This window comes from Salvelinus alpinus, chromosome 28 (genome assembly GCF_045679555.1).
Source record: "Salvelinus alpinus chromosome 28, SLU_Salpinus.1, whole genome shotgun sequence".
NCBI lineage: Eukaryota > Metazoa > Chordata > Actinopteri > Salmoniformes > Salmonidae > Salvelinus > Salvelinus alpinus.
In genome coordinates this window covers 45,906,864-45,932,647 of record NC_092113.1, presented here as the reverse complement: position 1 = coordinate 45,932,647, position 25,784 = coordinate 45,906,864, and the positions used below count along the sequence as shown (strand labels likewise).

Genomic DNA, 25,784 nt, shown 5'->3' with positions numbered 1-25,784 from the left:
TTATTATTTTTTTAATTTTAAGTGTTTCTATGGAAAAAATGAACGGTGGAAAAATGATTGGAACCATTTCCTTGTTTGACTGCTAGGTTTCATGGGTATTATGACTCATACAGTGGTACCTCATACCAGTTGAATTTGATATAATAAACCTAAGCAACTTTGTCTGTTTTACGTTTTAAATAAATCTGAATATATGTATTTGACTTAGTATCATTTTTTTCTATAATTTGGATGAAGCTCTGGTAGATGGCTTACAATTATATTTGAGAAGTTTTCTACATTCTGCCAATGAACTTCAACACCCACAATGCACTTCACCAAAAACCGGATTTCCGGTGAGGTGTGAGGAGGGAAAATCTAAACATTATGTCAAACGCCCCTTCAGAAACTCCTTAACTAGCTACGTCTTTCTGTCGACTACAGGTGTATTTGAAGCGAAACTCGACATAGTATTTTGTCCAGGTAAGCCCAAATGTGTCCAGCATCATGGCTAACGTAAGTAACGTTAGTTGACACAAAGCTTCTAGCTAGCTACTGTAACGTTATATAGCTAGCTAAGGTTGGTCTGTAGTTAGCTAAGTAACGAGTTAGTTAACTAGTTAAACATGTCTTTCACCGTGTGTCTCAGAGCGAGAGAATGCAGAGGACCTCACGGCTGAAGCGCGAGTTGCAGATGCTTAGCATGGAGCCTTCACCGGGGATCACTTGCTGGCAGACCGAGGGGAAGATGGACGAGCTCCGGGCCCGTGAGTAGCTATCAATCAACTTATCGATCAGTCAACCGTACGGTTATGTAGCCTCTCGGTGGGTGCTAGTATATGTGTTGAAGGAACTTTTTTCATGCAGCCGCCATTGATAGCCTATTGGTGTTGATCAATAATATATACCGTATATTATAAACATAAATTATAGTAGTGATCAATGATGTAGTTTTATATAGATATGAACGCCTATAGGTGTTGTTACTGTCTCTTGTCCTGTGTAGAAATAGTGGGCGGAGCTGAGACTCCGTTTGAAGGAGGAGTCTTCTCATTGGAGATCATAGTTCCAGACAGGTATGATCTGACATAACACACACAAACCTCTGATGACATAACACACACACACCTCTGATGACATAACACACACAAACCTCTGATGACATAACACACACAAACCTCTGATGACATAACACACACACACACCTCTGAATAGATACAGGTCTAGTACACGTTTTAGGTACAATGATCGGGATGATTCTCTCCTAACCCTCCAGGTATCCCTTCGAGCCCCTTAAGTTCTCTCCTAACCCTCCAGGTATCCCTTCGAGCCCCCTAAGATGAAGTTCCTGACCCCCATCTACCACCCCAACATAGACAACAATGGTCGCATCTGTCACGACGCCCTCAAACTACCACCCAGGGTAACACACACACACACACACACACACACACACTCAAACCAACACCCAGGGTAACACACATACACTCCCACCCAAGATACAATATGGACAGCCAACCTCTGCACCCTGTGTAGCACCTCTTCCCTTTGTGTGTGTGTGTGTGTGTGTGTGTGTGTGTGTGTGTGTGTGTGTGTGTGTGTGTGTGTGTGTGTGTGTGTGTGTGTGTAGGGTGCGTGGAAACCTTCCCTGAACATCTCCACAGTGCTCACCTCCATACAGCTGCTGATGGCTGAACCCAACCTTGACGACCCACTCATGGCTGACATAGTGAGTAACACGTTGCTCCTTCTCTGTCCCTACAACGACTCAGACAGATGACCCCATAGCTATTATACTCTATATATGCAAAAGTATGTGGACACCCCTTCAAATTAGTGGATTTGGATATTTTAGCCACACCCTTTGCTGACAGGTGTATAAAATCAAGCACACAGCCATGCAATCTCCATAGACAAACATTGGCAGTAGAATGGCCTTACTGAAGAGCTCAGTGACTTTCAACGTGGCACCATCATAGGATGCCACCTTTCCAACAAGTCAGGTCATCACATTTCTGCCCTGCTAGAACTGCCCCGGTCAACTGTAAGTGCTGCTGTGAAGTGGAAACGTCTAGGAGCAACAACGGCTCAGCCGCGAAGTGGTAGACCACACAAGTTCACAGTACGGGACCGCTGAATGCTGAAGCGCGTAAAAATCATCTGTCCTCGGTTACAAAGCTCACTACCGAGTTCCAAACTGCCTCTGGAAGCAACGTCAGCACAAGAACTGTTCGTCGGGAGCTTCATGAAATGGGTTTCCATGTCCGAGCAGCCGCACACAAGCCTAAGATCACCACACACAGAGTTGATGTTGGTCCTGTAGCCCACCTCACACAGAGTTGATGTTGGTCCTGTAGCCCACCTCACACAGAGTTGATGTTGGTCCTGTAGCCCACCTCACACACACAGAGTTGATCTTGGTCCTGTAGCCCACCTCACACACAGAGAGTTGATGTTGGTCCTGTAGCCCACCTCACACAGAGTTGATGTTGGTCCTGTAGCCCACCTCACACAGAGTTGATGTTGGTCCTGTAGCCCACCTCACACAGAGTTGATGTTGGTCCTGTAGCCCACCTCACACACACAGAGTTGATCTTGGTCCTGTAGCCCACCTCACACACAGAGAGTTGATGTTGGCCCTGTAGCCCACCTCACACACACAGAGTTGATGTTGGTCCTGTAGCCCACCTCACACACACAGAGTTGATGTTGGTCCTGTAGCCCACCTCACACACACAGAGTTGATGTTGGTCCTGTAGCCCACCTCACACACACAGAATTGATCTTGGTCCTGTAGCCCACCTCACACACAGAGAGTTGATGTTGGTCCTGTAGCCCACCTCACACACAGAGAGTTGATCTTGGTCCTCTAGCCCACCTCACACAGAGTTGATGTTGGTCCTGTAGCCCACCTCACACAGAGTTGATGTTGGACCTGTAGCCCTCACACAGTTTTCTAAGTGTTTGTCCCATGTTTCATGACACGTTTTCCAGACGCACAAAAAGCTTTGTTCTCTCAAATGTTGTGCGTTTGTTTCCATCCCTGTTAGTGAAAATATCCACCTGACAGGTGTGGCATATCAAGAACAGTATGATCATTACACAGGTGCACCTTGTGCTGTTGGACAATAAAAGGGCCTGGCTCCCCAGAGGGTGGGCCTGGCTCCCCAGAGGGTGGGCCTGGCTCCCCAGAGGGTGGGCCTGGCTCCCCAGAGGGTGGGCCTGGCTCCCCAGAGGGTGGGCCTGGCTCCCCAGAGGGTGGGCCTGGCTCCCCAGAGGGTGGGCCTGGCTCCCCAGAGGCTGGGCCTGGCTCCCCAGAGGCTGGGCCTGGCTCCCCAGAGGGTGGGCCTGGCTCCCCAGAGGGTGGGCCTATGCCCTCCCGGCCCTTCCATTGCAGCACCTTTGCCCAGTCATGTGAAATCCATAGATTAGGGCCTAATGAATTTATTTAAACCGACTGATTTTCTTATTTGAACTGTAACTCAGTAAAATCTTAGAAATTGTTGCATGTTCCATTTTTAAAATATTTTTGTTCAGTATAATTCATAATTAATCATACTTTAGGTGGGCCCTATTTCACACATGTACAAGTGTGTGTTAATGCATGTGTGAATTGGAAATGTTTTTCCCCCCGTATCCCATCTCCCCCCTCGGTGAGTGGGGATGTTATCCGTCTCACCCACTGAGTTGTCTGTTTCTCTGCCAGTCATCAGAGTTGAAGTACAGCAAGCAGGTATATCTGGAGAAGGCCAAGAGGTGGACAGAGAAACACGCTGTACAGAACAACAAGGTAATGTTAACAGGTGGTTCAATATGTGTCTTCTCTCCACAAGGTGGTGCTGTAACTCCATGTTAATGTAGTGTTATGTAGTGGTGTCTTCTCTCCACAAGGTGGTGCTGTAACTCCATGTTAATGTAGTGTTATGTAGTGGTGTTTTCTCTCCATAAGGTGGTGCTGTAACTCCATGTTAATGTAATGTTATGTAGTGGTGTCTTCTCTCCACAAGGTGGTGCTGTAACTCCATGTTAATGTAATGTTATGTAGTGGTGTCTTCTCTCCATAAGGTGGTGCTGTAACTCCATGTTAATGTAATGTTATGTAGTGGTGTCTTCTCTCCATAAGGTGGTGCTGTAACTCCATGTTAATGTAATGGTGTCTTCTCTCCACAAGGTGGTGCTGTAACTCCATGTTAATGTAATGTTATGTAGTGGTGTCTTCTCTCCATAAGGTGGTGCTGTAACTCCATGTTAATGTAATGTTATGTAGTGGTGTCTTCTCTCCATAAGGTGGTGCTGTAACTCCATGTTAATGTAATGTTATGTAGTGGTGTCTTCTCTCCACAAGGTGGTGCTGTAACTCCATGTTAATGTAATGTTATGTAGTGGTGTTTTCTCTCTACAAGGTGGTGCTGTAACTCCATGTTAATGTAGTGGTGTCTTCTCTCCACAAGGTGGTGCTGTAACTCCATGTTAATGTAATGTTATGTAGTGGTGTCTTCTCGCCACAAGGTGGTGCTGTAACTCCATGTTAATGTAGTGTTATGTAGTGGTGTCTTCTCTCCACAAGGTGGTGCTGTAACTCCATGTTAATGTAGTGTTATGTAGTGGTGTCTTCTCTCCACAAGGTGGTGCTGTAACTCCATGTTAATGTAGTGTTATGTAGTGGTGTCTTCTCTCCACAAGGTGGTGCTGTAACTCCATGTTAATGTAGTGGTGTCTTCTCTCCACAAGGTGGTGCTGTAACTCCATGTTATGTAGTGGTGTCTTCTCTCCACAAGGTGGTGCTGTAACTCCATGTTAATGTAGTGGTGTCTTCTCTCCACAAGGTGGTGCTGTAACTCCATGTTAATGTAGTGTTATGTAGTGGTGTCTTCTCTCTACAAGGTGGTGCTGTAACTCCATGTTAATGTAGTGTTATGTAGTGGTGTCTTCTCTCCACAAGGTGGTGCTGTAACTCCATGTTAATGTAATGTTATGTAGTGGTGTCTTCTCTCTACAAGGTGGTGCTGTAACTCCATGTTAATGTAATGTTATGTAGTGGTGTCTTCTCTCCACAAGGTGGTGCTGTAACTCCATGTTAATGTAATGTTATGTAGTGGTGTCTTCTCTCCACAAGGTGGTGCTGTAACTCCATGTTAATGTAATGTTATGTAGTGGTGTCTTCTCTCCATAAGGTGGTGCTGTAACTCCATGTTAATGTAGTGTTATGTAGTGGTGTCTTCTCTCCACAAGGTGGTGCTGTAACTCCATGTTAATGTAGTGTTATGTAGTGGTGTCTTCTCTCTACAAGGTGGTACTGTAACTCCATGTTAATGTAATGTTATGTAGTGGTGTCTTCTCTCCACAAGGTGGTGCTGTAACTCCATGTTAATGTAATGTTATGTAGTGGTGTCTTCTCTCCACAAGGTGGTGCTGTAACTCCATGTTAATGTAATGTTATGTAGTGGTGTCTTCTCTCCACAAGGTGGTGCTGTAACTCCATGTTAATGTAATGTTATGTAGTGGTGTCTTCTCTCCATAAGGTGGTGCTGTAACTCCATGTTAATGTAGTGTTATGTAGTGGTGTCTTCTCTCCACTAGGTGGTGCTGTAACTCCATGTTAATGTAATGTTATGTAGTGGTGTCTTCTCTCCACAAGGTGGTGCTGTAACTCCATGTTAATGTAATGTTATGTAGTGGTGTCTTCTCTCCACAAGGTGGTGCTGTAACTCCATGTTAATGTAATGTTATGTAGTGGTGTCTTCTCTCCACAAGGTGGTGCTGTAACTCCCTGTCAGTGTAGAAATGTTATGGTGCTTCTATTTAGTGGACATGGGGTCATTATAGAAAAGGCCATTTTATTAAGGTTCCTGTAGCTACAGAGCTGAATATGCTGTTCAATGATCAAATATCTCCTGAATTAGTTCATTTGAAGCTGCTTGCCTTCAGCAGGTAATTAATTGTGTGTGTGTGTGTGTGCAGGGTGGTGTGGTGGAGACCGTGGACAGTGTAGAAGCTCAGGTCCAGCCGTCGGCACTCAAGAGAGAAGCTCAGGACAAGACAGAGGATCAACCCAAGAGAACATGTCTGTAGCAGGTCTCACATCTCGTTCTCTGTCTCTTTGTGTTGGTAACAGTCATTAATTCACTTTGTCTTTTTAAGTGTTTGAGATTTTCCCTTTATATAGTTATGTACAGACTAAGGCTGGGATTCATTCATAGCAATGTTTAGGCAGTGTCTTTATTTACAGTATTCATCCCGTGCCCACACACTTGTAACTCTGAAAGTGAAAGCATACCTGATGAGAGGGGTCGACGTGGTCGTGGGTTTTTATAAAGTACCAATATGGGAGTTCATTTGACCGTTGGGAAAAAGAGCTGCTTGTTGAAATAATGTCATGCTGCTTACTTTAATTCGTTTCTCCTTTTCTTATTAAAATATGTTTTGAAGCTGAGTTGAACATTTTTATTTTCTATATATTTAACATTGGTCACCTTTTTGGAATGTGTAAGCACATAAGTTAAAAACAAAAGACGAGTAATCTCTACTCGTATAAAACAATTTTTATTCAAAACATACTTTTAACAGGTTTTATTCAACATACAAACAATGTAAGGTATGTACATCCAAAGGAACAAGTCAGTTTGTAACAAACATTTTAAAAGTTATATGTCATATATTTGATGCTTTAACAAAGGGGACATGAAGGGTTGGTTTATAGAAGGGTTGGTTGTTTAGCAACACAGCCGATACGTGTGAAACTATGGGGCAAAACTGACAGGGTTGGCTTAGACTGTTGACGATATGTAAACTATATTTAGTCTCCAATGTTTAAACGTGTAGAATGAGCACTTGTCTCAGATATATTGTAACAGTTGTTAGTTAGCTGGTGAATTTGAGCATCAACTTGAGGTCAGTTCAAACACCTCAAAACAAGACGTTATGTCAGGAACTAGTTGAAACGTTATGTCAGGAACTAGTTGAAACGGGTCACCTGAGACAAGACGTTATGTCAGGAACTAGTTGAAACGACGAGACGTTATGTCAGGAACTAGTTGAAACGACGAGACGTTATGTCAGGAACTAGTTGAAACGACGAGACGTCATGTCAGGAACTAGTTGAAACGACGAGACGTTATGTCAGGAACTAGTTGAAACGACGAGACGTTATGTCAGGAACTAGTTGAAACGACGAGACGTTATGTCAGGAACTAGTTGAAACGACGAGACGTTATGTCGGGAACTAGTTGAAACGACGAGACGTTATGTCAGGAACTAGTTGAAACGACGAGACGTCATGTCAGGAACTAGTTGAAACGACGAGACGTTATGTCAGGAACTAGTTGAAACGACGAGACGTTATGTCAGGAACTAGTTGAAACGACGAGACGTTATGTCAGGAACTAGTTGAAACGACGAGACGTTATGTCAGGAACTAGTTGAAACGACGAGACGTTATGTCAGGAACTAGTTGAAACGACGAGACGTTATGTCAGGAACTAGTTGAAACGACGAGACGTTATGTCAGGAACTAGTTGAAACGACGAGACGTTATGTCAGGAACTAGTTGAAACGACGAGACGTTATGTCAGGAACTAGTTGAAACGACGAGACGTTATGTCAGGAACTAGTTGAAACGACGAGACGTTATGTCAGGAACTAGTTGAAACGACGAGACGTTATGTCAGGAACTAGTTGAAACGACGAGACGTTATGTCAGGAACTAGTTGAAACGACGAGACGTCATGTCGGGAACTAGTTGAAACGACGAGACGTTATGTCAGGAACTAGTTGAAACGACGAGACGTTATGTCAGGAACTAGTTGAAACGACGAGACGTTATGTCAGGAACTAGTTGAAACGACGAGACGTCATGTCAGGAACTAGTTGAAACGACGAGACGTTATGTCAGGAACTAGTTGAAACGACGAGACGTCATGTCAGGAACTAGTTGAAACGACGAGACGTTATGTCAGGAACTAGTTGAAACGACGAGACGTCATGTCGGGAACTAGTTGAAACGACGAGACGTCATGTCAGGAACTAGTTGAAACGACGAGACGTTATGTCAGGAACTAGTTGAAACGACGAGACGTTATGTCAGGAACTAGTTGAAACGACGAGACGTTATGTCAGGAACTAGTTGAAACGACGAGACGTTATGTCGGGAACTAGTTGAAACGACGAGACGTTATGTCAGGAACTAGTTGAAACGACGAGACGTTATGTCAGGAACTAGTTGAAACGACGAGACGTTATGTCAGGAACTAGTTGAAACGACGAGACGTTATGTCAGGAACTAGTTGAAACGACGAGACGTCATGTCAGGAACTAGTTGAAACGACGAGACGTCATGTCGGGAACTAGTTGAAACGACGAGACGTTATGTCAGGAACTAGTTGAAACGACGAGACGTTATGTCAGGAACTAGTTGAAACGACGAGACGTCATGTCAGGAACTAGTTGAAACGACGAGACGTCATGTCAGGAACTAGTTGAAACGACGAGACGTTATGTCAGGAACTAGTTGAAACGACGAGACGTTATGTCAGGAACTAGTTGAAACGGGTCACCTGAGACAAGACGTTATGTCAGGAACTAGTTGAAACGACGAGACGTTATGTCGGGAACTAGTTGAAATGACGAGACGTTATGTCGGGAACTAGTTGAAACGACGAGACGTCATGTCGGGAACTAGTTGAAACGGGTCACCTGAGACAAGACGTTATGTCAGGAACTAGTTGAAACGACGAGACGTTATGTCGGGAACTAGTTGAAACGACGAGACGTTATGTCGGGAACTAGTTGAAACGACATGTCGGGAACTAGTTGAAACGACGAGACGTCATGTCGGGAACTAGTTGAAACGACGAGACGTTATGTCAGGAACTAGTTGAAACGACGAGACGTTATGTCAGGAACTAGTTGAAACGACGAGACGTTATGTCAGGAACTAGTTGAAACGACATGTCAGGAACTAGTTGAAACGACGAGACGTCATGTCAGGAACTAGTTGAAACGACGAGACGTTATGTCAGGAACTTGTTGAAACGACGAGACGTTATGTCAGGAACTAGTTGAAACGACGAGACGTTATGTCAGGAACTAGTTGAAACGACGAGACGTTATGTCAGGAACTAGTTGAAACGACGAGACGTTATGTCAGGAACTAGTTGAAACGGGTCACCTGAGACAAGACGTTATGTCAGGAACTAGTTGAAACGACGAGACGTTATGTCGGGAACTAGTTGAAACGACGAGACGTCATGTCGGGAACTAGTTGAAACGGGTCACCTGAGACAAGACGTTATGTCAGGAACTAGTTGAAACGACGAGACGTTATGTCGGGAACTAGTTGAAACGACGAGACGTTATGTCGGGAACTAGTTGAAACGACATGTCGGGAACTAGTTGAAACGACGAGACGTCATGTCGGGAACTAGTTGAAACGACGAGACGTCATGTCGGGAACTAGTTGAAACGACGAGACGTTATGTCAGGAACTAGTTGAAACGACGAGACGTCATGTCAGGAACTAGTTGAAACGACGAGACGTTATGTCAGGAACTAGTTGAAACGACGAGACGTTATGTCAGGAACTAGTTGAAACGACGAGACGTTATGTCAGGAACTAGTTGAAACGACGAGACGTTATGTCAGGAACTAGTTGAAACGACGAGACGTTATGTCAGGAACTAGTTGAAACGACGAGACGTCATGTCAGGAACTAGTTGAAACGACGAGACGTTATGTCAGGAACTAGTTGAAACGACGAGACGTCATGTCAGGAACTAGTTGAAACGACGAGACGTTATGTCAGGAACTAGTTGAAACGACGAGACGTCATGTCAGGAACTAGTTGAAACGACGAGACGTTATGTCAGGAACTAGTTGAAACGACGAGACGTTATGTCAGGAACTAGTTGAAACGACGAGACGTTATGTCAGGAACTAGTTGAAACGACGAGACGTTATGTCAGGAACTAGTTGAAACGACGAGACGTCATGTCAGGAACTAGTTGAAACGACGAGACGTCATGTCAGGAACTAGTTGAAACGACGAGACGTTATGTCAGGAACTAGTTGAAACGACGAGACGTTATGTCGGGAACTAGTTGAAACGACGAGACGTTATGTCAGGAACTAGTTGAAACGACGAGACGTTATGTCAGGAACTAGTTGAAACGACGAGACGTCATGTCAGGAACTAGTTGAAACGACGAGACGTTATGTCAGGAACTAGTTGAAACGACGAGACGTTATGTCAGGAACTAGTTGAAACGACGAGACGTTATGTCAGGAACTAGTTGAAACGACGAGACGTCATGTCGGGAACTAGTTGAAACGACGAGACGTTATGTCAGGAACTAGTTGAAACGACGAGACGTTATGTCAGGAACTAGTTGAAACGACGAGACGTTATGTCAGGAACTAGTTGAAACGACGAGACGTTATGTCAGGAACTAGTTGAAACGACGAGACGTCATGTCAGGAACTAGTTGAAACGACGAGACGTCATGTCAGGAACTAGTTGAAACGACGAGACGTTATGTCAGGAACTAGTTGAAACGACGAGACGTTATGTCAGGAACTAGTTGAAACGACGAGACGTTATGTCAGGAACTAGTTGAAACGACGAGACGTTATGTCAGGAACTAGTTGAAACGACGAGACGTCATGTCAGGAACTAGTTGAAACGACGAGACGTCATGTCAGGAACTAGTTGAAACGACGAGACGTTATGTCGGGAACTAGTTGAAACGACGAGACGTCATGTCGGGAACTAGTTGAAACGACGAGACGTTATGTCGGGAACTAGTTGAAACGACGAGACGTCATGTCAGGAACTAGTTGAAACGACGAGACGTTATGTCAGGAACTAGTTGAAACGACGAGACGTTATGTCAGGAACTAGTTGAAACGACGAGACGTTATGTCAGGAACTAGTTGAAACGACGAGACGTTATGTCAGGAACTAGTTGAAACGACGAGACGTTATGTCAGGAACTAGTTGAAACGACGAGACGTTATGTCAGGAACTAGTTGAAACGACGAGACGTTATGTCAGGAACTAGTTGAAACGACGAGACGTTATGTCAGGAACTAGTTGAAACGACGAGACGTCATGTCGGGAACTAGTTGAAACGACGAGACGTTATGTCAGGAACTAGTTGAAACGACGAGACGTCATGTCAGGAACTAGTTGAAACGACGAGACGTTATGTCAGGAACTAGTTGAAACGACGAGACGTTATGTCAGGAACTAGTTGAAACGACGAGACGTTATGTCAGGAACTAGTTGAAACGACGAGACGTTATGTCAGGAACTAGTTGAAACGACGAGACGTTATGTCAGGAACTAGTTGAAACGACGAGACGTTATGTCAGGAACTAGTTGAAACGACGAGACGTCATGTCAGGAACTAGTTGAAACGACGAGACGTTATGTCAGGAACTAGTTGAAACGACGAGACGTCATGTCAGGAACTAGTTGAAACGACGAGACGTTATGTCAGGAACTAGTTGAAACGACGAGACGTTATGTCAGGAACTAGTTGAAACGACGAGACGTTATGTCAGGAACTAGTTGAAACGGGTCACCTGAGACAAGACGTTATGTCAGGAACTAGTTGAAACGACGAGACGTTATGTCGGGAACTAGTTGAAACGACGAGACGTTATGTCGGGAACTAGTTGAAACGACGAGACGTTATGTCGGGAACTAGTTGAAACGACATGTCGGGAACTAGTTGAAACGACGAGACGTCATGTCGGGAACTAGTTGAAACGACGAGACGTCATGTCAGGAACTATTGAATAAGGTACTGACCTGTTTATACAACCACTCCAGAACCCCTGGACATTGAATAAGGTTCTGGTACTGACCTGTATATACAACCACTCCAGAACCCCTGGACATTGAATAAGGTTCTGGTACTGACCTGTATATACAACCACTCCAGAACCCCTGGACATTGAATAAGGTACTGGTACTGACCTGTATATACAACCACTCCAGAACCCTGGACATTGAATAAGGTTCTGGTACTGACCTGTATATACAACCATTCTCGTGTTTTTAACTGACATTGTAGTTCTTTATTTATTTATTATATTATTATTATAATAATCATTGCAATGTTGGGAAAGAATTTCACTGTACTGTTATACACCTGTTGTATTCTGTACTGTTATATACCTGTTGTATCCTGTACTGTTTTACACCTGTTGTATCCTGTACTGTTATACACCTGTTGTATCCTGTACTGTTATACACCTGTTGTATTCTGTACTGTTATATACCTATTGTACCCTGTACTGTTATACACCTGTTGTATTCTGTACTGTTATACACCTGTTGTATCCTGTACTGTTATACACCTGTTGTATTCTGTACTGTTATACACCTGTTGTATCCTGTACTGTTATATACCTGTTGTATCCTGTACTGTTATATACCTGTTGTATCCTGTACTGTTATACACCTGTTGTATTCTGTACTGTTATACACCTGTTGTACCCTGTACTGTTTTACACCTGTTGTATCCTGTACTGTTTTACACCTGTTGTATCCTGTACTGTTTTACACCTGTTGTATTCTGTACTGTTATACACCTGTTGTATTCTGTACTGTTATACACCTGTTATACACCTGTTGTATCCTGTACTGTTATACACCTGTTGTATCCTGTACTGTTATACACCTGTTGTATCCTGTACTGTTATATACCTGTTGTACCCTGTACTGTTATACACCTGTTGTATCCTGTACTGTTATACACCTGTTGTATCCTGTACTGTTATACACCTGTTGTATTCTGTACTGTTTTACACCTGTTGTATCCTGTACTGTTATACACCTGTTGTATCCTGTACTGTTATACACCTGTTGTATCCTGTACTGTTATACACCTGTTGTATCCTGTACTGTTATACACCTGTTGTATCCTGTACTGTTATACACCTGTTGTATCCTGTACTGTAATACACCTATTGTACCCTGTACTGTTATACACCTGTTGTATCCTGTACTGTTATACACCTGTTGTATCCTGTACTGTTACACACCTGTTGAATACTGTACTGTTATACACCTGTTGTATCCTGTACTGTTATACACCTGTTGTATCCTGTACTGTTATACACCTGTTGTATCCTGTACTGTTATACACCTGTTGTATCCTGTACTGTTATACACCTGTTGTATCCTGTACTGTAATACACCTATTGTACCCTGTACTGTTATACACCTGTTGAATACTGTACTGTTATACACCTGTTGTATCCTGTACTGTTGTATCCTGTACTGTAATACACCTATTGTACCCTGTACTGTTATACACCTGTTGAATACTGTACTGTTATACACCTGTTGTATCCTGTACTGTTATACACCTGTTGTATCCTGTACTGTTATACACCTGTTGTATCCTGTACTGTTATACACCTGTTGTGCCCTGTACTGTTACACACCTGTTGTATCCTGTACTGTTATACACCTGTTCTATCCTGTACTGTTATACACCTGTTGTATCCTGTACTGTTACACACCTGTTGTATCCTGTACTGTTATACACCTGTTGTATCCTGTACTGTAATACACCTGTTGTATCCTGTACTGTTGTATCCTGTACTGTTGTATCCTGTACTGTTATACACCTGTTGTATCCTGTACTGTTATACACCTGTTGTATCCTGTACTGTTATACACCTGTTGTATCCTGTACTGTTATACACCTGTTGTATTCTGTACTGTTATACACCTGTTGTATCCTGTACTGTTATACACCTGTTGTATCCTGTACTGTTATACACCTGTTGTATCCTGTACTGTTATACACCTGTTGTATTCTGTACTGTTATACACCTGTTGTATTCTGTACTGTTATACACCTGTTGTATCCTGTACTGTTATACACCTGTTGTATTCTGTACTGTTATACACCTGTTGTATTCTGTACTGTTATACACCTGTTGTATTCTGTACTGTTATACACCTGTTGTATCCTGTACTGTTGTATCCTGTACTGTTATACACCTGTTGTATCCTGTACTGTTATACACCTGTTGTATTCTGTACTGTTATACACCTGTTGTATCCTGTACTGTTGTATCCTGTACTGTTATACACCTGTTGTATCCTGTACTGTTATACACCTGTTGTATTCTGTACTGTTATACACCTGTTGTATCCTGTACTGTAATACACCTGTTGTATCCTGTACTGGTATACACCTGTTGTATCCTGTACTGTTATACACCTGTTGTATCCTGTACTGTAATACACCTGTTGTATCCTGTACTGGTATACACCTGTTGTATCCTGTACTGTTATACACCTGTTGTATCCTGTACTGTTATACACCTGTTGTATCCTGTACTGTTATACACCTGTTGTATCCTGTACTGTTATACACCTGTTGTATCCTGTACTGTTATACACCTGTTATATCCTGTACTGTAATACACCTGTTGTATCCTGTACTGGTATACACCTGTTGTATCCTGTACTGTTATACACCTGTTGTATCCTGTACTGTTATACACCTTTTGTATCCTGTACTGTTATACACCTGTTGTATCCTGTACTGTTATACACCTGTTGTATCCTGTACTGTTATACACCTGTTGTATCCTGTACTGTTATACACCTGTTGTATCCTGTACTGTTATACACCTGTTGTATTCTGTACTGTTATACACCTGTTGTATCCTGTACTGTTATACACCTGTTGTATCCTGTACTGTTATACACCTGTTGTATCCTGTACTGTTATACACCTATTGTACCCTGTACTGTTATAGACCTGTTGTATCCTGTACTGTTATACACCTGTTGTATCCTGTACTGTTATACACCTGTTGTATTCTGTACTGTTATACACCTGTTGTATCCTGTACTGTTATACACCTGTTGTATCCTGTACTGTTATACACCTGTTGTATCCTGTACTGTTATACACCTGTTGTATCCTGTACTGTTATACACCTGTTGTATCCTGTACTGTTATACACCTGTTGTATCCTGTACTGTTATACACCTGTTGTATTCTGTACTGTTATACACCTGTTGTATCCTGTACTGTTATACACCTGTTGTATCCTGTACTGTTATACACCTGTTGTATCCTGTACTGTTATACACCTATTGTACCCTGTACTGTTATACACCTGTTGTATCCTGTACTGTTATACACCTGTTGTATTCTGTACTGTTATACACCTGTTGTATCCTGTACTGTTATACACCTGTTGTATCCTGTACTGTTATACACCTGTTGTATCCTGTACTGTTATACACCTGTTGTATCCTGTACTGTTATACACCTGTTGTATCCTGTACTGTTATACACCTGTTGTATCCTGTACTGTTATACACCTGTTGTATCCTGTACTGTTGTATCCTGTACTGTTGTATCCTGTACTGTTATACACCTGTTGTATCCTGTACTGTTATACACCTGTTGTATCCTGTACTGTTATACACCTGTTGTATCCTGTACTGTTATACACCTGTTGTATCCTGTACTGTTATACACCTGTTGTACCCTGTACTGTTATACACCTGTTGTATCCTGTACTGTTATACACCTGTTGTATCCTGTACTGTTATACACCTGTTGTATCCTGTACTGTTTTACACCTGTTGTATTCTGTACTGTTATACACCTGTTGTATTCTGTACTGTTATACACCTGTTATACACCTGTTGTATCCTGTACTGTTATACACCTGTTTTATCCTGTACTGTTTTACACCTGTTGTATCCTGTACTGTTATACACCTGTTGTATTCTGTACTGTTATACACCTGTTGTATTCTGTACTGTTATACACCTGTTGTATTCTGTACTGTTATACACCTGTTGTATCCTGTACTGTTATACACCTGTTGTATTCTGTACTGTTATACACCTGTTGTATCCTGTACTGTTATACACCTATTGTACCCTGTACTGTTATACACCTGTTGTATCCTGTACTGTTATATCCTGTACTGTTATATACCTGTTGTACCCTGTACTGTTATACACCTGTTGTATCCTGTACTGTAATACACCTGTTGTATCCTGTACTGTTATATACCTGTTGTACCCTGTACTGTTATATACCTGTTGTATCCTGTACTGTTATACACCTGTTGTATCCTGTACTGTTATATACCTGTTGTATCCTGTACTGTTATATACCTGTTGTATCCTGTACTGTTATATACCTGTTGTATCCTGTACTGTTATATACCTGTTGTATCCTGTACTGTTATACACCTGTTGTATCCTGTACTGTTATATACCTGTTGTACCCTGTACTGTTGTATCCTGTACTGTTATACACCTGTTGTATCCTGTACTGTTATACACCTGTTGTATCCTGTACTGTTATATACCTGTTGTACCCTGTACTGTTATACACCTGTTGTATCCTGTACTGTAATACACCTGTTGTACCCTGTACTGTTATACACCTGTTGTACCCTGTACTGTTATACACCTGTTGTATCCTGTACTGTTATACACCTGTTGTATCCTGTACTGTTATACACCTGTTGTATCCTGTACTGTAATACACCTGTTGTATCCTGTACTGTTATACACCTGTTGTATCCTGTACTGTTATACACCTGTTGTATCCTGTACTGTTACACACCTGTTGTGCCCTGTACTGTTACACACCTGTTGTATCCTGTACTGTTATACACCTGTTGTATCCTGTACTGTTATACACCTGTTGTATCCTGTACTGTTTTACACCTGTTGTATTCTGTACTGTTATACACCTGTTGTATTCTGTACTGTTATACACCTGTTATACACCTGTTGTATCCTGTACTGTTATACACCTGTTGTATCCTGTACTGTTTTACACCTGTTGTATCCTGTACTGTTATACACCTGTTGTATTCTGTACTGTTATACACCTGTTGTATTCTGTACTGTTATACACCTGTTGTATTCTGTACTGTTATACACCTGTTATACACCTGTTGTATCCTGTACTGTTATACACCTGTTGTATCCTGTACTGTTATACACCTGTTGTATCCTGTACTGTTATACACCTGTTATACACCTGTTGTATCCTGTACTGTTATACATCTGTTCTATTCTGTACTGTTATACACCTGTTATACACCTGTCGTATCCTGTACTGTTATACACCTGTTGTATTCTGTACTGTTATACACCTGTTATACACCTGTTGTATCCTGTACTGTTATACACCTGTTGTACCCTGTATACCCTCCATATTCACGCCGTCAGACAACACGTCTATAGGAACAATAACATACTAGTTCAGAGGTAGTTACATTGTATTTACATCATCACCTGGTCTCTGTTCAGCAGGGTGGAACGTTACAAAACACCATACATAGACATGTATATGGTGTAGAACAGAACAGACGGGACGTCATTAATGAATTTACATCTGCAGCCTCACTGAACGGACCCCAGCTAGCTAGTCTACTGTACACCAGAACCTCTAGACAATCCCTGTCCCCTCGCTGAACGGACCCCAGCTAGCTAGTCTACTGTACACCAGAACCTCTAGACAATCCCTGTCCTCTCGCTGAACGGACCCCAGCTAGCTAGTCTACTGTACACCAGCACCTCTAGACAATCCCTGTCCCCTCGCTGAACGGACCCCAGCTAGCTAGTCTACTGTACACCAGAACCTCTAGACAATCCCTGTCCCCTCGCTGAACGGACCCCAGCTAGCTAGTCTACTGTACACCAGAACCTCTAGACAATCCCTGTCCCCTACCCCCTACCCTGCTAGTAGTTGTAGGTTTTATACAGTACCCAAGACCAGTCTGTGAGTTCATTTGATCTTTGGAAAAAGAGCTACTGTGAAAAAACTTGAATGCAGGTTGGATTGAATTGAGGCCTTAGTGATATGCTTAGTAGTAGACTCTTCAGTACTGTTGTACGATGTCTCCGTGTGGAGCGATGGGGACATTAATGAAGATGCTTTCTCCAGGACTGTTGTACGATGTCTCCGTGTGGAGCGATGGTGACATTAATGAAGATGCTTTCTCCAGGACTGTTGTACGATGTCTCCGTGTGGAGCGATGGTGACATTAATGAAGATGCTTTCTCCAGGACTGATGCTCTTTCAGAAGACCCCTGCTGCTGTTCTTCTGTAATGGTCCCCTTATGAGAGAGGGATGGATGGAGAGAGGGAGGGAGGGAAGGAGAGAGGAGGGAGAGGAGGGAGGGGAGAAGAGAGGGAGGGAGGGAAGGAGAGAGGAGGGAGAGGAGGAGAGAGGAGGGAGGGGAGAAGAGAGGGAGGGAGGGAAGGAGAGAGGAGGGAGAGGAGGAGAGAGGGAGGGAGGGGAGAAGAGAGGGAGGGAGGGAAGGAGAGAGGAGGGAGAGGAGGAGAGAGGAGGGAGGGGAGAAGAGAGGGAGGGAGAGGAGGAGAGAGGAAAGGAGGGAGGGAAGGAGAGAGGAGGGAGGGGAGAAGAGAGGGAGGGGAGGAGAGAGGGGGGAGGATAAAGAAGGAAGCAGTAGGGCATGTGTTGGTTTATAATGTCTCTTAGGGTCCCAGCCAGCGGTGCTTTTACACCTGAGATTGTGTCCCATTGTAGTTTAGTGATTCAAACCTTACCACTCTGCCTCCCTCTCTCTCTCCATATCTCTTTCCCTCTCTCTTTCATTCTCCATCTCTCTTTCCCTCAGGCTGGGGGAAGGTGTCTGACAGGGGATCAGAGGAACCGAGGAGGAGGAGGAAGAAGAGCAGTGGGAGAATCTGATTGGATCCATCCGGGGTTGGAGGGCGGGGCTTCCACCGTAGAGGGCGTCAGCCTCGGCGAGTGACACCTGCGTCGACAAATCAGAACACAAGCTCTTCTCTGTGTCCACAGAGACCAGCGAGTCTTCAAGCACGCGGTCCCGGTGTAACTGGGGGCGTTCCTTGGGATGTGGCCAGAACAAGAAATGGGTGTGGTCTCGGGCGAATAGGAGGAAGAGGAGTGGGTTGAGGCAGGAGGGGAGGGGTTGGAGGAGGAGCAGGACAGACTTCAGCACCTCCTCCCCCAGAGAAAGCAGCCCCAGCAGGGAGCAGAGAGACAGGAAGGCTACTGGGATGTAGAGGAGACCGTTGATAAAGATCAACCAGGTGATGTGTTTAATCATGCTACAGTCCCACAGCCCCTCGCACTCTCCTCTCAGCAGCTCCCAGTACAGACGGATGTAGGAGACTGTCACTATCAGCAGACACAGAGTATTCATCATGATCAGAGAGAGAGGGAAGCCTAGAGAGGAGGGGGGATGGGAGGAGGGGGGATGCAGGGGGGAGGGCAGGCAGAGAGGGGAGGAACCGTACTCCCCCACATTGACCAGAGGGAGGGACGCCAGGGTGACAGAGAGGGTGAGGCAGAAGAATGCGCACATACGGACGCTCCCGTGTGAGGGCGCCTTCCCGTAGGCCCGCGCGCACGTCACGCTCACGCCACACTGCACGGCCGCCAGGGTCAACAGCAGCACGCTCGCCTCGGACGCAAACACCCACACCCACCCCGTCACCTGGCAACCGGGACCCGACTCCCAGCGGGCGCCGTGGCGACCAAATTCTCCCAGCGTGAGGGCGTCCACGAGGGCGAGCGTACATGTGCATACGCCGGTTAGGAGGTTGGCAGCGGCCATGCAGGCGGCGGTGAACCGCAGCGGGGAGAGATAGCCCGCCGAACCGAAGAGCGACAGCAGCAAGAGAGAGTTCCCAAGTAGAGACACGATGGAGACGCACCACAGACCCACACGGACCAACCAGCTGCCTAGCAGGGAGTCACATGGCCGGAACGGACCTAGGTGGGCGAGAAAAGGTAAGAGAGACATACTTTTAACAATATACAGTGCATTAGGAAAGTATTCAGACCTCTTGACTTTTTCCACATTTTGTTACGTTACAGCCTTATTCTAAAATGGATTAAATTGTTTTTTTCCCACCTCATCAATCTACACACAATACACTATAATGGTTTTTAGAAATTTTTGCAAATGTATCTCAAATAAATATCTAAAATTTCACATTTACATAAGTATTCCGACTCTTTACTCAGTACTTTGTTGAAGCACCTTTAGCAGCGATTACAGCCTCCAGTCTTCTTGGGGATGTGAGAATATGTCCAAGATAAATACACAACGCAGAGGACTAAACGTCAATAGACCATCAATGATCAATGGAAATAGTGTTTATTTCTGGAATAGGAAATTATTGATCAATGGGTCAGAGACATGGGAGGAATGTGTCTATACAGTGGCCCTGAAATAGGATAGTTGTTATTTGGCCATAGGCCCAGTTGTACTGCAAGGAATTCTAATTGGTCAACCACAGGCTAGGGCTGGGTTATAAAACTAGATCCTGTCCCTTTGTTCTGTGGAGAGAATCACTGGAGAGAGAATCACAGGAGAGAGAATCGCTGGAGAGAGAATCACTGGAGAGAGAATCACTGGAGAGAGAATCACTGGAGAGAGAATCACTGGAGAGAATCACAGGAGAGAGAATCACAGGAGAGGGAATCACTGGAGAGAGCATCACAGGAGAGGGAATCACTGGAGAGAGAATCACTGGAGAGAGAATCACAGGAGAGAATAACTGGAGAGAATCACTGGAGAGAGAATCACTGGAGAGAATTACTGGAGAGAGAATCACTGGAGAGATAATTACTGGAGAGATAATCACAGGAGAGCATCACAGGAGAGAGAATCACTGGAGAGAATCACTGGAGAGAGAATCACTGGAGAGAATCACTGGAGAGAGAATCACTGGAGAGAGAATCACTGGAGAGAGAATCACAGGAGAGAGCATCACTGGAGAGAGAATCACAGGAGAGAATAACGGGAGAGAGAATCACTGGAGAGAGAATCACTGGAGAGAGAATCACTGGAGAGAGAATCACAGGAGAGAGAATCACTGGAGAGAGAATCACTGGAGAGAGAATCACAGGAGAGAGAATCACAGGAGAGAGAATCACAGGAGAGAATAACTGGAGAGAATCACAGGAGAGAGAATCACTGGAGAGAGAATCACTGGAGAGAATCACAGGAGAGAATCACTGGAGAGAGAATCACAGGAGAGAATCACTGAGGACAGGGGAGCATGAACAGCTACCATCTACCTCCCTGTATGATTTGTTCTGTATGTGCTGCACTCAAGGACATTCAGAAACATGTCCTGAAGCCACTCCTGCATTGTCTTGGCTTTGTGCTTAGAGTCATTGTGCTGTTGGAATGTGAACCTTCGCCCCAGTCTGAGGTCCTGAGAACTCTGGAGCAGGTTTTCATTAAGGATTTCTCTGTACTTTGCTCCGTTCATCTTTCCCTCGATCCTGACTAGTCTCCAAGACCCTGCTGCTGAAAAACATCCCCACAGCATGATGCTGCCACCACCATGCTTCACCGTAGGGATGGTGCCAGGTTTCCTCCAGATGTGACGCTTGGCATTCAGGCCAAAGAGTTCAATCTTGGTTTCATCAGACCAGAGAATCTTGTTTCTCATGATCTGAGAGTCCTTTAGGTGTCTTTTGGCAAACTCCAAGTGGGCTGTCATGTTCCTTTTACTGAGGAGTGGCTTCCTTCTGGCCACCCCACCATAAAGAACTGATTGGTGGAGTGTTGCAGAGATGGTTGCCCTTCTGGAAGGTTCTCCCATCTCCACAGAGGAACTCTGGAGCTCTGTCAGATTGACCATCGGGTTCTTGGTCACCTCCCTGACCAAGGCCCGTCTTCCCCGATTGCTCAGTTTGGCTGTGCGGCCAGCTCGAGTGTTGGTGGTTACAAACTTCTTACATTTAAGAATGATGGAGGCCACTATGTTCTTAGTGACCTTCAATCCTGCAGAAATGTTTTGGTACCCTTCTCCAGATCAGTGCCTCAACACAATCTTGTCGTCGAACTCTATGTACAATTCCTTCGACCTCATGGCTTGGTTTTTGCTCTGAGCTGCACTGTCAACTGTGGGACCTTATATAGACAGGAGTGTGCCTTTCCAAATCATGTCCAATCAATTGAATTTACCACAGGTGGACTCCAATCAAGTTGTAGTAACATCTCAAGGATGATCAATGGAAACAGGATGCACCTGAGCTCAATTTCGAGTCTCATAACAAAGGGTCTGAATACTTATGTAAATAAGGTATTTCAGTTTTTAAATTTTAATACATTTGCAAACATTTCTAAAAACCTGTTTTCCCTTTGTCATTATGGGGTTATTGTGTGTAGATTGATGACGGGAACGTTTTATTTAATCAATTTTAGAAATAAGGCTGTAACGTAACACAATGTGGAACAAGTGAAGGGGTCTGTATTTAACAGTGCATTTGTATAAGCAAGGCATGTGATGTTAACGTCCGTGTGATTTCATCTGTGATGGTGAGGTAACCAGGTGTATTAAACAGTGGTGTGTGGACCTGGTACAGGTGTATTAAACAGTGGTGTGTGTACCTGGTACAGGTGTATTAAACAGTGGTGTGTGTACCTGGTACAGGTGTATTAAACAGTGGTGTGTGTACCTGGTACAGGTGTATTAAACAGTGGTGTGTGTACCTGGTACAGGTGTATTAAACAGTGGTGTGTGTACCTGGTACAGGTGTATGAAACAGTGGTGTGTGTACCTGGTACAGGTGTATTAAACAGTGGTGTGTGTACCTGGTACAGGTGTATTAAACAGTGGTGTGTGTACCTGGTACAGGTGTATTAAACAGTGGTGTGTGTACCTGGTACAGGTGTATTAAACAGTGGTGTGTGTACCTGGTACAGGTGTATTAAACAGTGGTGTGTGTACCTGGTACTGGTGTATTAAACAGTGGAGTGTGTACCTGGTACAGGTGTATTAAACAGTGGTGTGTGTACCTGGTACAGGTGTATTAAACAGTGGTGTGTGTACCTGGTACAGGTGTATTAAACAGTGGTGTGTGGACCTGGTACAGGTGTATTAAACAGTGCTGTGTGTACCTGGTACAGGTGTATTAAACAGTGGAGTGTGTACCTGGTACAGGAGTATTAAACAGTGGAGTGTGTACCTGGTACAGGAGAGCACTGGATGTTAGTCTGTAGTTTAGATTCCTGCATCTCCATCTGGAGGTCCTCCAGGTCCGGGTCATCTGAATAAACAACAGAACTGTCAAGTCAGATAATGGAAAATATAATGAAGTCTATAGATAAGACAATTGAGTATATATATGATAATGGGGTCTATTGATAAGATAATGAAATCTATTGAAAATATAATGAAGTCTATAGATAATATAATGGGGTCTATCGATAAGATAACGAAGTCCTTAGATAAGATAATGGAGTCCACAGGTAAGATAATGGAGTCTGTAGATAAGATAATGGAGTCTATGGATAAGATAATGAAGTCTGTAGGTAAGAGAATGGAGTCTATAGATAAGGTAATGGGGTCTATCAATAAGATAACGGAGTCTATAGATAATATAATGAAGTCTATAGCTATGCTAATGGAGTTATCTCTTCAGTAGGTCATATGATTGAGTGTAGTCTGGCCCAGGAGTGTGAAGGTGAACGGAAAGGCTCTGGAGCAACGAACCGCCCTTGCTGTCTCTGCCAGGCCGGTTCCCCTCTCTCCACTGGGATTCTCTGCCTCTAACCCTGTTACAGGGGCTGAGTCACTGGCTTGCTGGTGCTCTTTCATGCCGTCCCTAGGAGGGGTGCGTCACTTGAGTGGGTTGAGTTACTGACGTGATCTTCCTGTCTGGGTTGGCGCCCCCCCTTGGTTTGTGCTGTGGTGGAGACCTTTGTGGGCTATACTCGGCCTTGTCTCAGGATTGTAAGTTGGTGGTTGAGGATTTCCCTCTAGTGGTGCGGGGGCTGTGCTTTGGCAAAGTGGGTGGGGTTATATCCTTCCTATTTGGCCCTGTCCGGGGGTTTCTTCGGATGGGGCCACAGTGTCTCCTGACCGCTCCTGTCTCAGCCTCCAGTATTTATGCTGCAGTAGTTTGTGTCGGGGGGCTAGGGTCAGTTGGTTACCTGGAGTACTTCTCCTGTCTTATCCAGTGTCCTGTGTGAATTTAAGTATGCTCTCTCTAATTCTCTCGTTCTCTCTTTCTCTCTGAGAACCTGAGCCCTAGGACCATACGTCAGGACTACCGGGCATGATGACACCTTGCTGTCCCCAGTCCGCCTGGCCTTGCTGCTATTCCAGTTTCAACTGTTCTGCCTGCGGTTACGGAACCCCTACCTGTCCCAGACCTGCTGTTTTCAACTCTTAATGATCGGCTATGAAAAGCCAACTGAGATTTATTCCTGATTATTATTTGACCATGCTTGTCATTTATGAACATTTTGAAAATCTTGGCTCTCTCTAATTTTCTCCTTCTCTCTTTCTTTCTCTCGGAGGACCTGAGCCCTAGGACCATACGTCGGGACTACCGGCCGTGGTGACTCCTTGCTCTCCCCAGTCCGCCTGGCCTTGCTGCTATTCCAGTTTCAACTGTTCTGCCTGCGGTTACGGAACCCCTACCTGTCCCAGACCTGCTGTTTTCAACTCTTAATGATCGGCTATGAAAAGCCAACTGAGATTTATTCCTGATTATTATTTGACCATGCTTGTCATTTATAAAAATTTTGAAAATCTTGGCTCTCTCTAATTTTCTCCTTCTCTCTTTCTTTCTCTCGGAGGACCTGGGCCCTAGGACCATGCGTCGGGACTGCCGCCCGTGGTGACTCCTTGCTGTCCCCAGTCCGCCTGGCCTTGCTGCTATTCCAGTTTCAGCTGTTCTGCCTGCGGTTATGGAACCGCCACCTGTCCCAGACCTGTTGTTTTTCAACTCTTGATGATCGGCTATGAAAAGCCAACTGAAAATTATTCATGATTATTATTTGACCATGCTTGTCACTTATGAACATTTTTGAACATCTTGGCATAGTTCTGTTATAATCTCCACCCGGCACAGCCAGAAGAGGACTGGCCACCCCTCATAGCCTGGTTCCTCTCTAGGTTTCTTCCTAGGTTTGGCCTTTCTAGGGAGTTTTTCCTAGCCACCGTGCTTCTACACCTGCATTACTAGCTGTTTGGGGTTTTAGGCTGGGTGTCTGTACAGCACTTCGAGATATTAGCTGATGTACGAAGGGCTATATAAAATAAAATTGATTGAAATTGATTGAGTTTATAGATAAGATAATGAGTCAATGTATAAGACAATGGAGTCTATTTATAAGATAATGTAGTCTATAGATAACATAATGGAGTCTATATACAAGATAATGAAGTCTATAGATAAGAGAATGGAGTCTATAGATATGATAATGGAGTCGATATATAAGGTAATTGAGTCTATAGATAATATAATGGAGTCTATAGATAAGACAATGGAGTCTATAGATACGGTAATGCAGTCTATAGATAATAGAATGGAGTATATAGATAAGGCAATGGAGTCTATAGATAAGGTAATGGAGCCTATAGATACGGTAATGGAGTCTATAGATAAGATGATGAAGTCGATATATAAGGTAATGGAGTCTATATAAGGTAATGAAGTCGATAGATAAGGTAATGTAGTCGATAGATAAGGTAATGGAGTCGATAGATAAGGTAATGTAGTTGATAGATAAGGTAATGTAGTCGATAGATAAGGTAATGGAGTCGATAGATAAGGTAATGAGGTCTATATATAGGGTAATGGAGTCGATATATAGGGTAATGGAGTTGATAGATAAGGTAATGGAGTATATATAAGGTAATGGTGTCTATAGACAAGGTACTGGTGTCTATAGATAAGGTAATGGAGTATATATATACGGTAATGGTGTCTATAGATAAGGTAATGGTGTCGATAGATAAGGTAATGGTGTCTATAGATAAGGTAAT

The 25,784-nt window shown here is 44.0% G+C and overlaps 2 protein-coding genes and 1 long non-coding RNA gene across 3 annotated transcripts in view; 2 read left to right on the top strand and 1 right to left on the bottom strand.

Moving 5' to 3' along the window:
• Positions 1–304: 304 nt before the first annotated feature.
• ube2t (ubiquitin-conjugating enzyme E2T (putative)) lies at positions 305–6,412 on the top strand. Its single transcript, XM_071373293.1, has 7 exons — positions 305–462; positions 629–746; positions 986–1,055; positions 1,297–1,402; positions 1,610–1,708; positions 3,686–3,769; positions 5,941–6,412. Exons 2-7 carry the CDS (start codon positions 638–640, stop codon positions 6,049–6,051), a joined length of 579 nt encoding a protein of 192 aa, XP_071229394.1. The 5' UTR covers positions 305–462; positions 629–637; the 3' UTR covers positions 6,052–6,412.
• An 11,971-nt stretch (positions 6,413–18,383) lies between these two features.
• Positions 18,384–25,784, bottom strand: part of LOC139557935 (leucine-rich repeat-containing G-protein coupled receptor 6) — a 99,524-nt gene continuing 92,123 nt past the window's right edge. Inside the window, exons 17-18 of the mRNA XM_071373291.1 lie at positions 22,975–23,055; positions 18,384–19,758 (exon numbers count right to left, since the gene is read on the bottom strand). Of these exons, the coding sequence (XP_071229392.1) occupies positions 18,560–19,758; positions 22,975–23,055 (1,280 nt within the window). The 3' untranslated portion in view covers positions 18,384–18,559. The remainder of the gene's footprint in view (positions 19,759–22,974; positions 23,056–25,784) is intronic.
• Positions 19,638–25,068, top strand: LOC139557936 (uncharacterized). The gene is made up of 2 exons (XR_011671503.1): positions 19,638–19,776; positions 24,029–25,068. It is a non-coding gene; the product is annotated as an uncharacterized lncRNA (long non-coding RNA).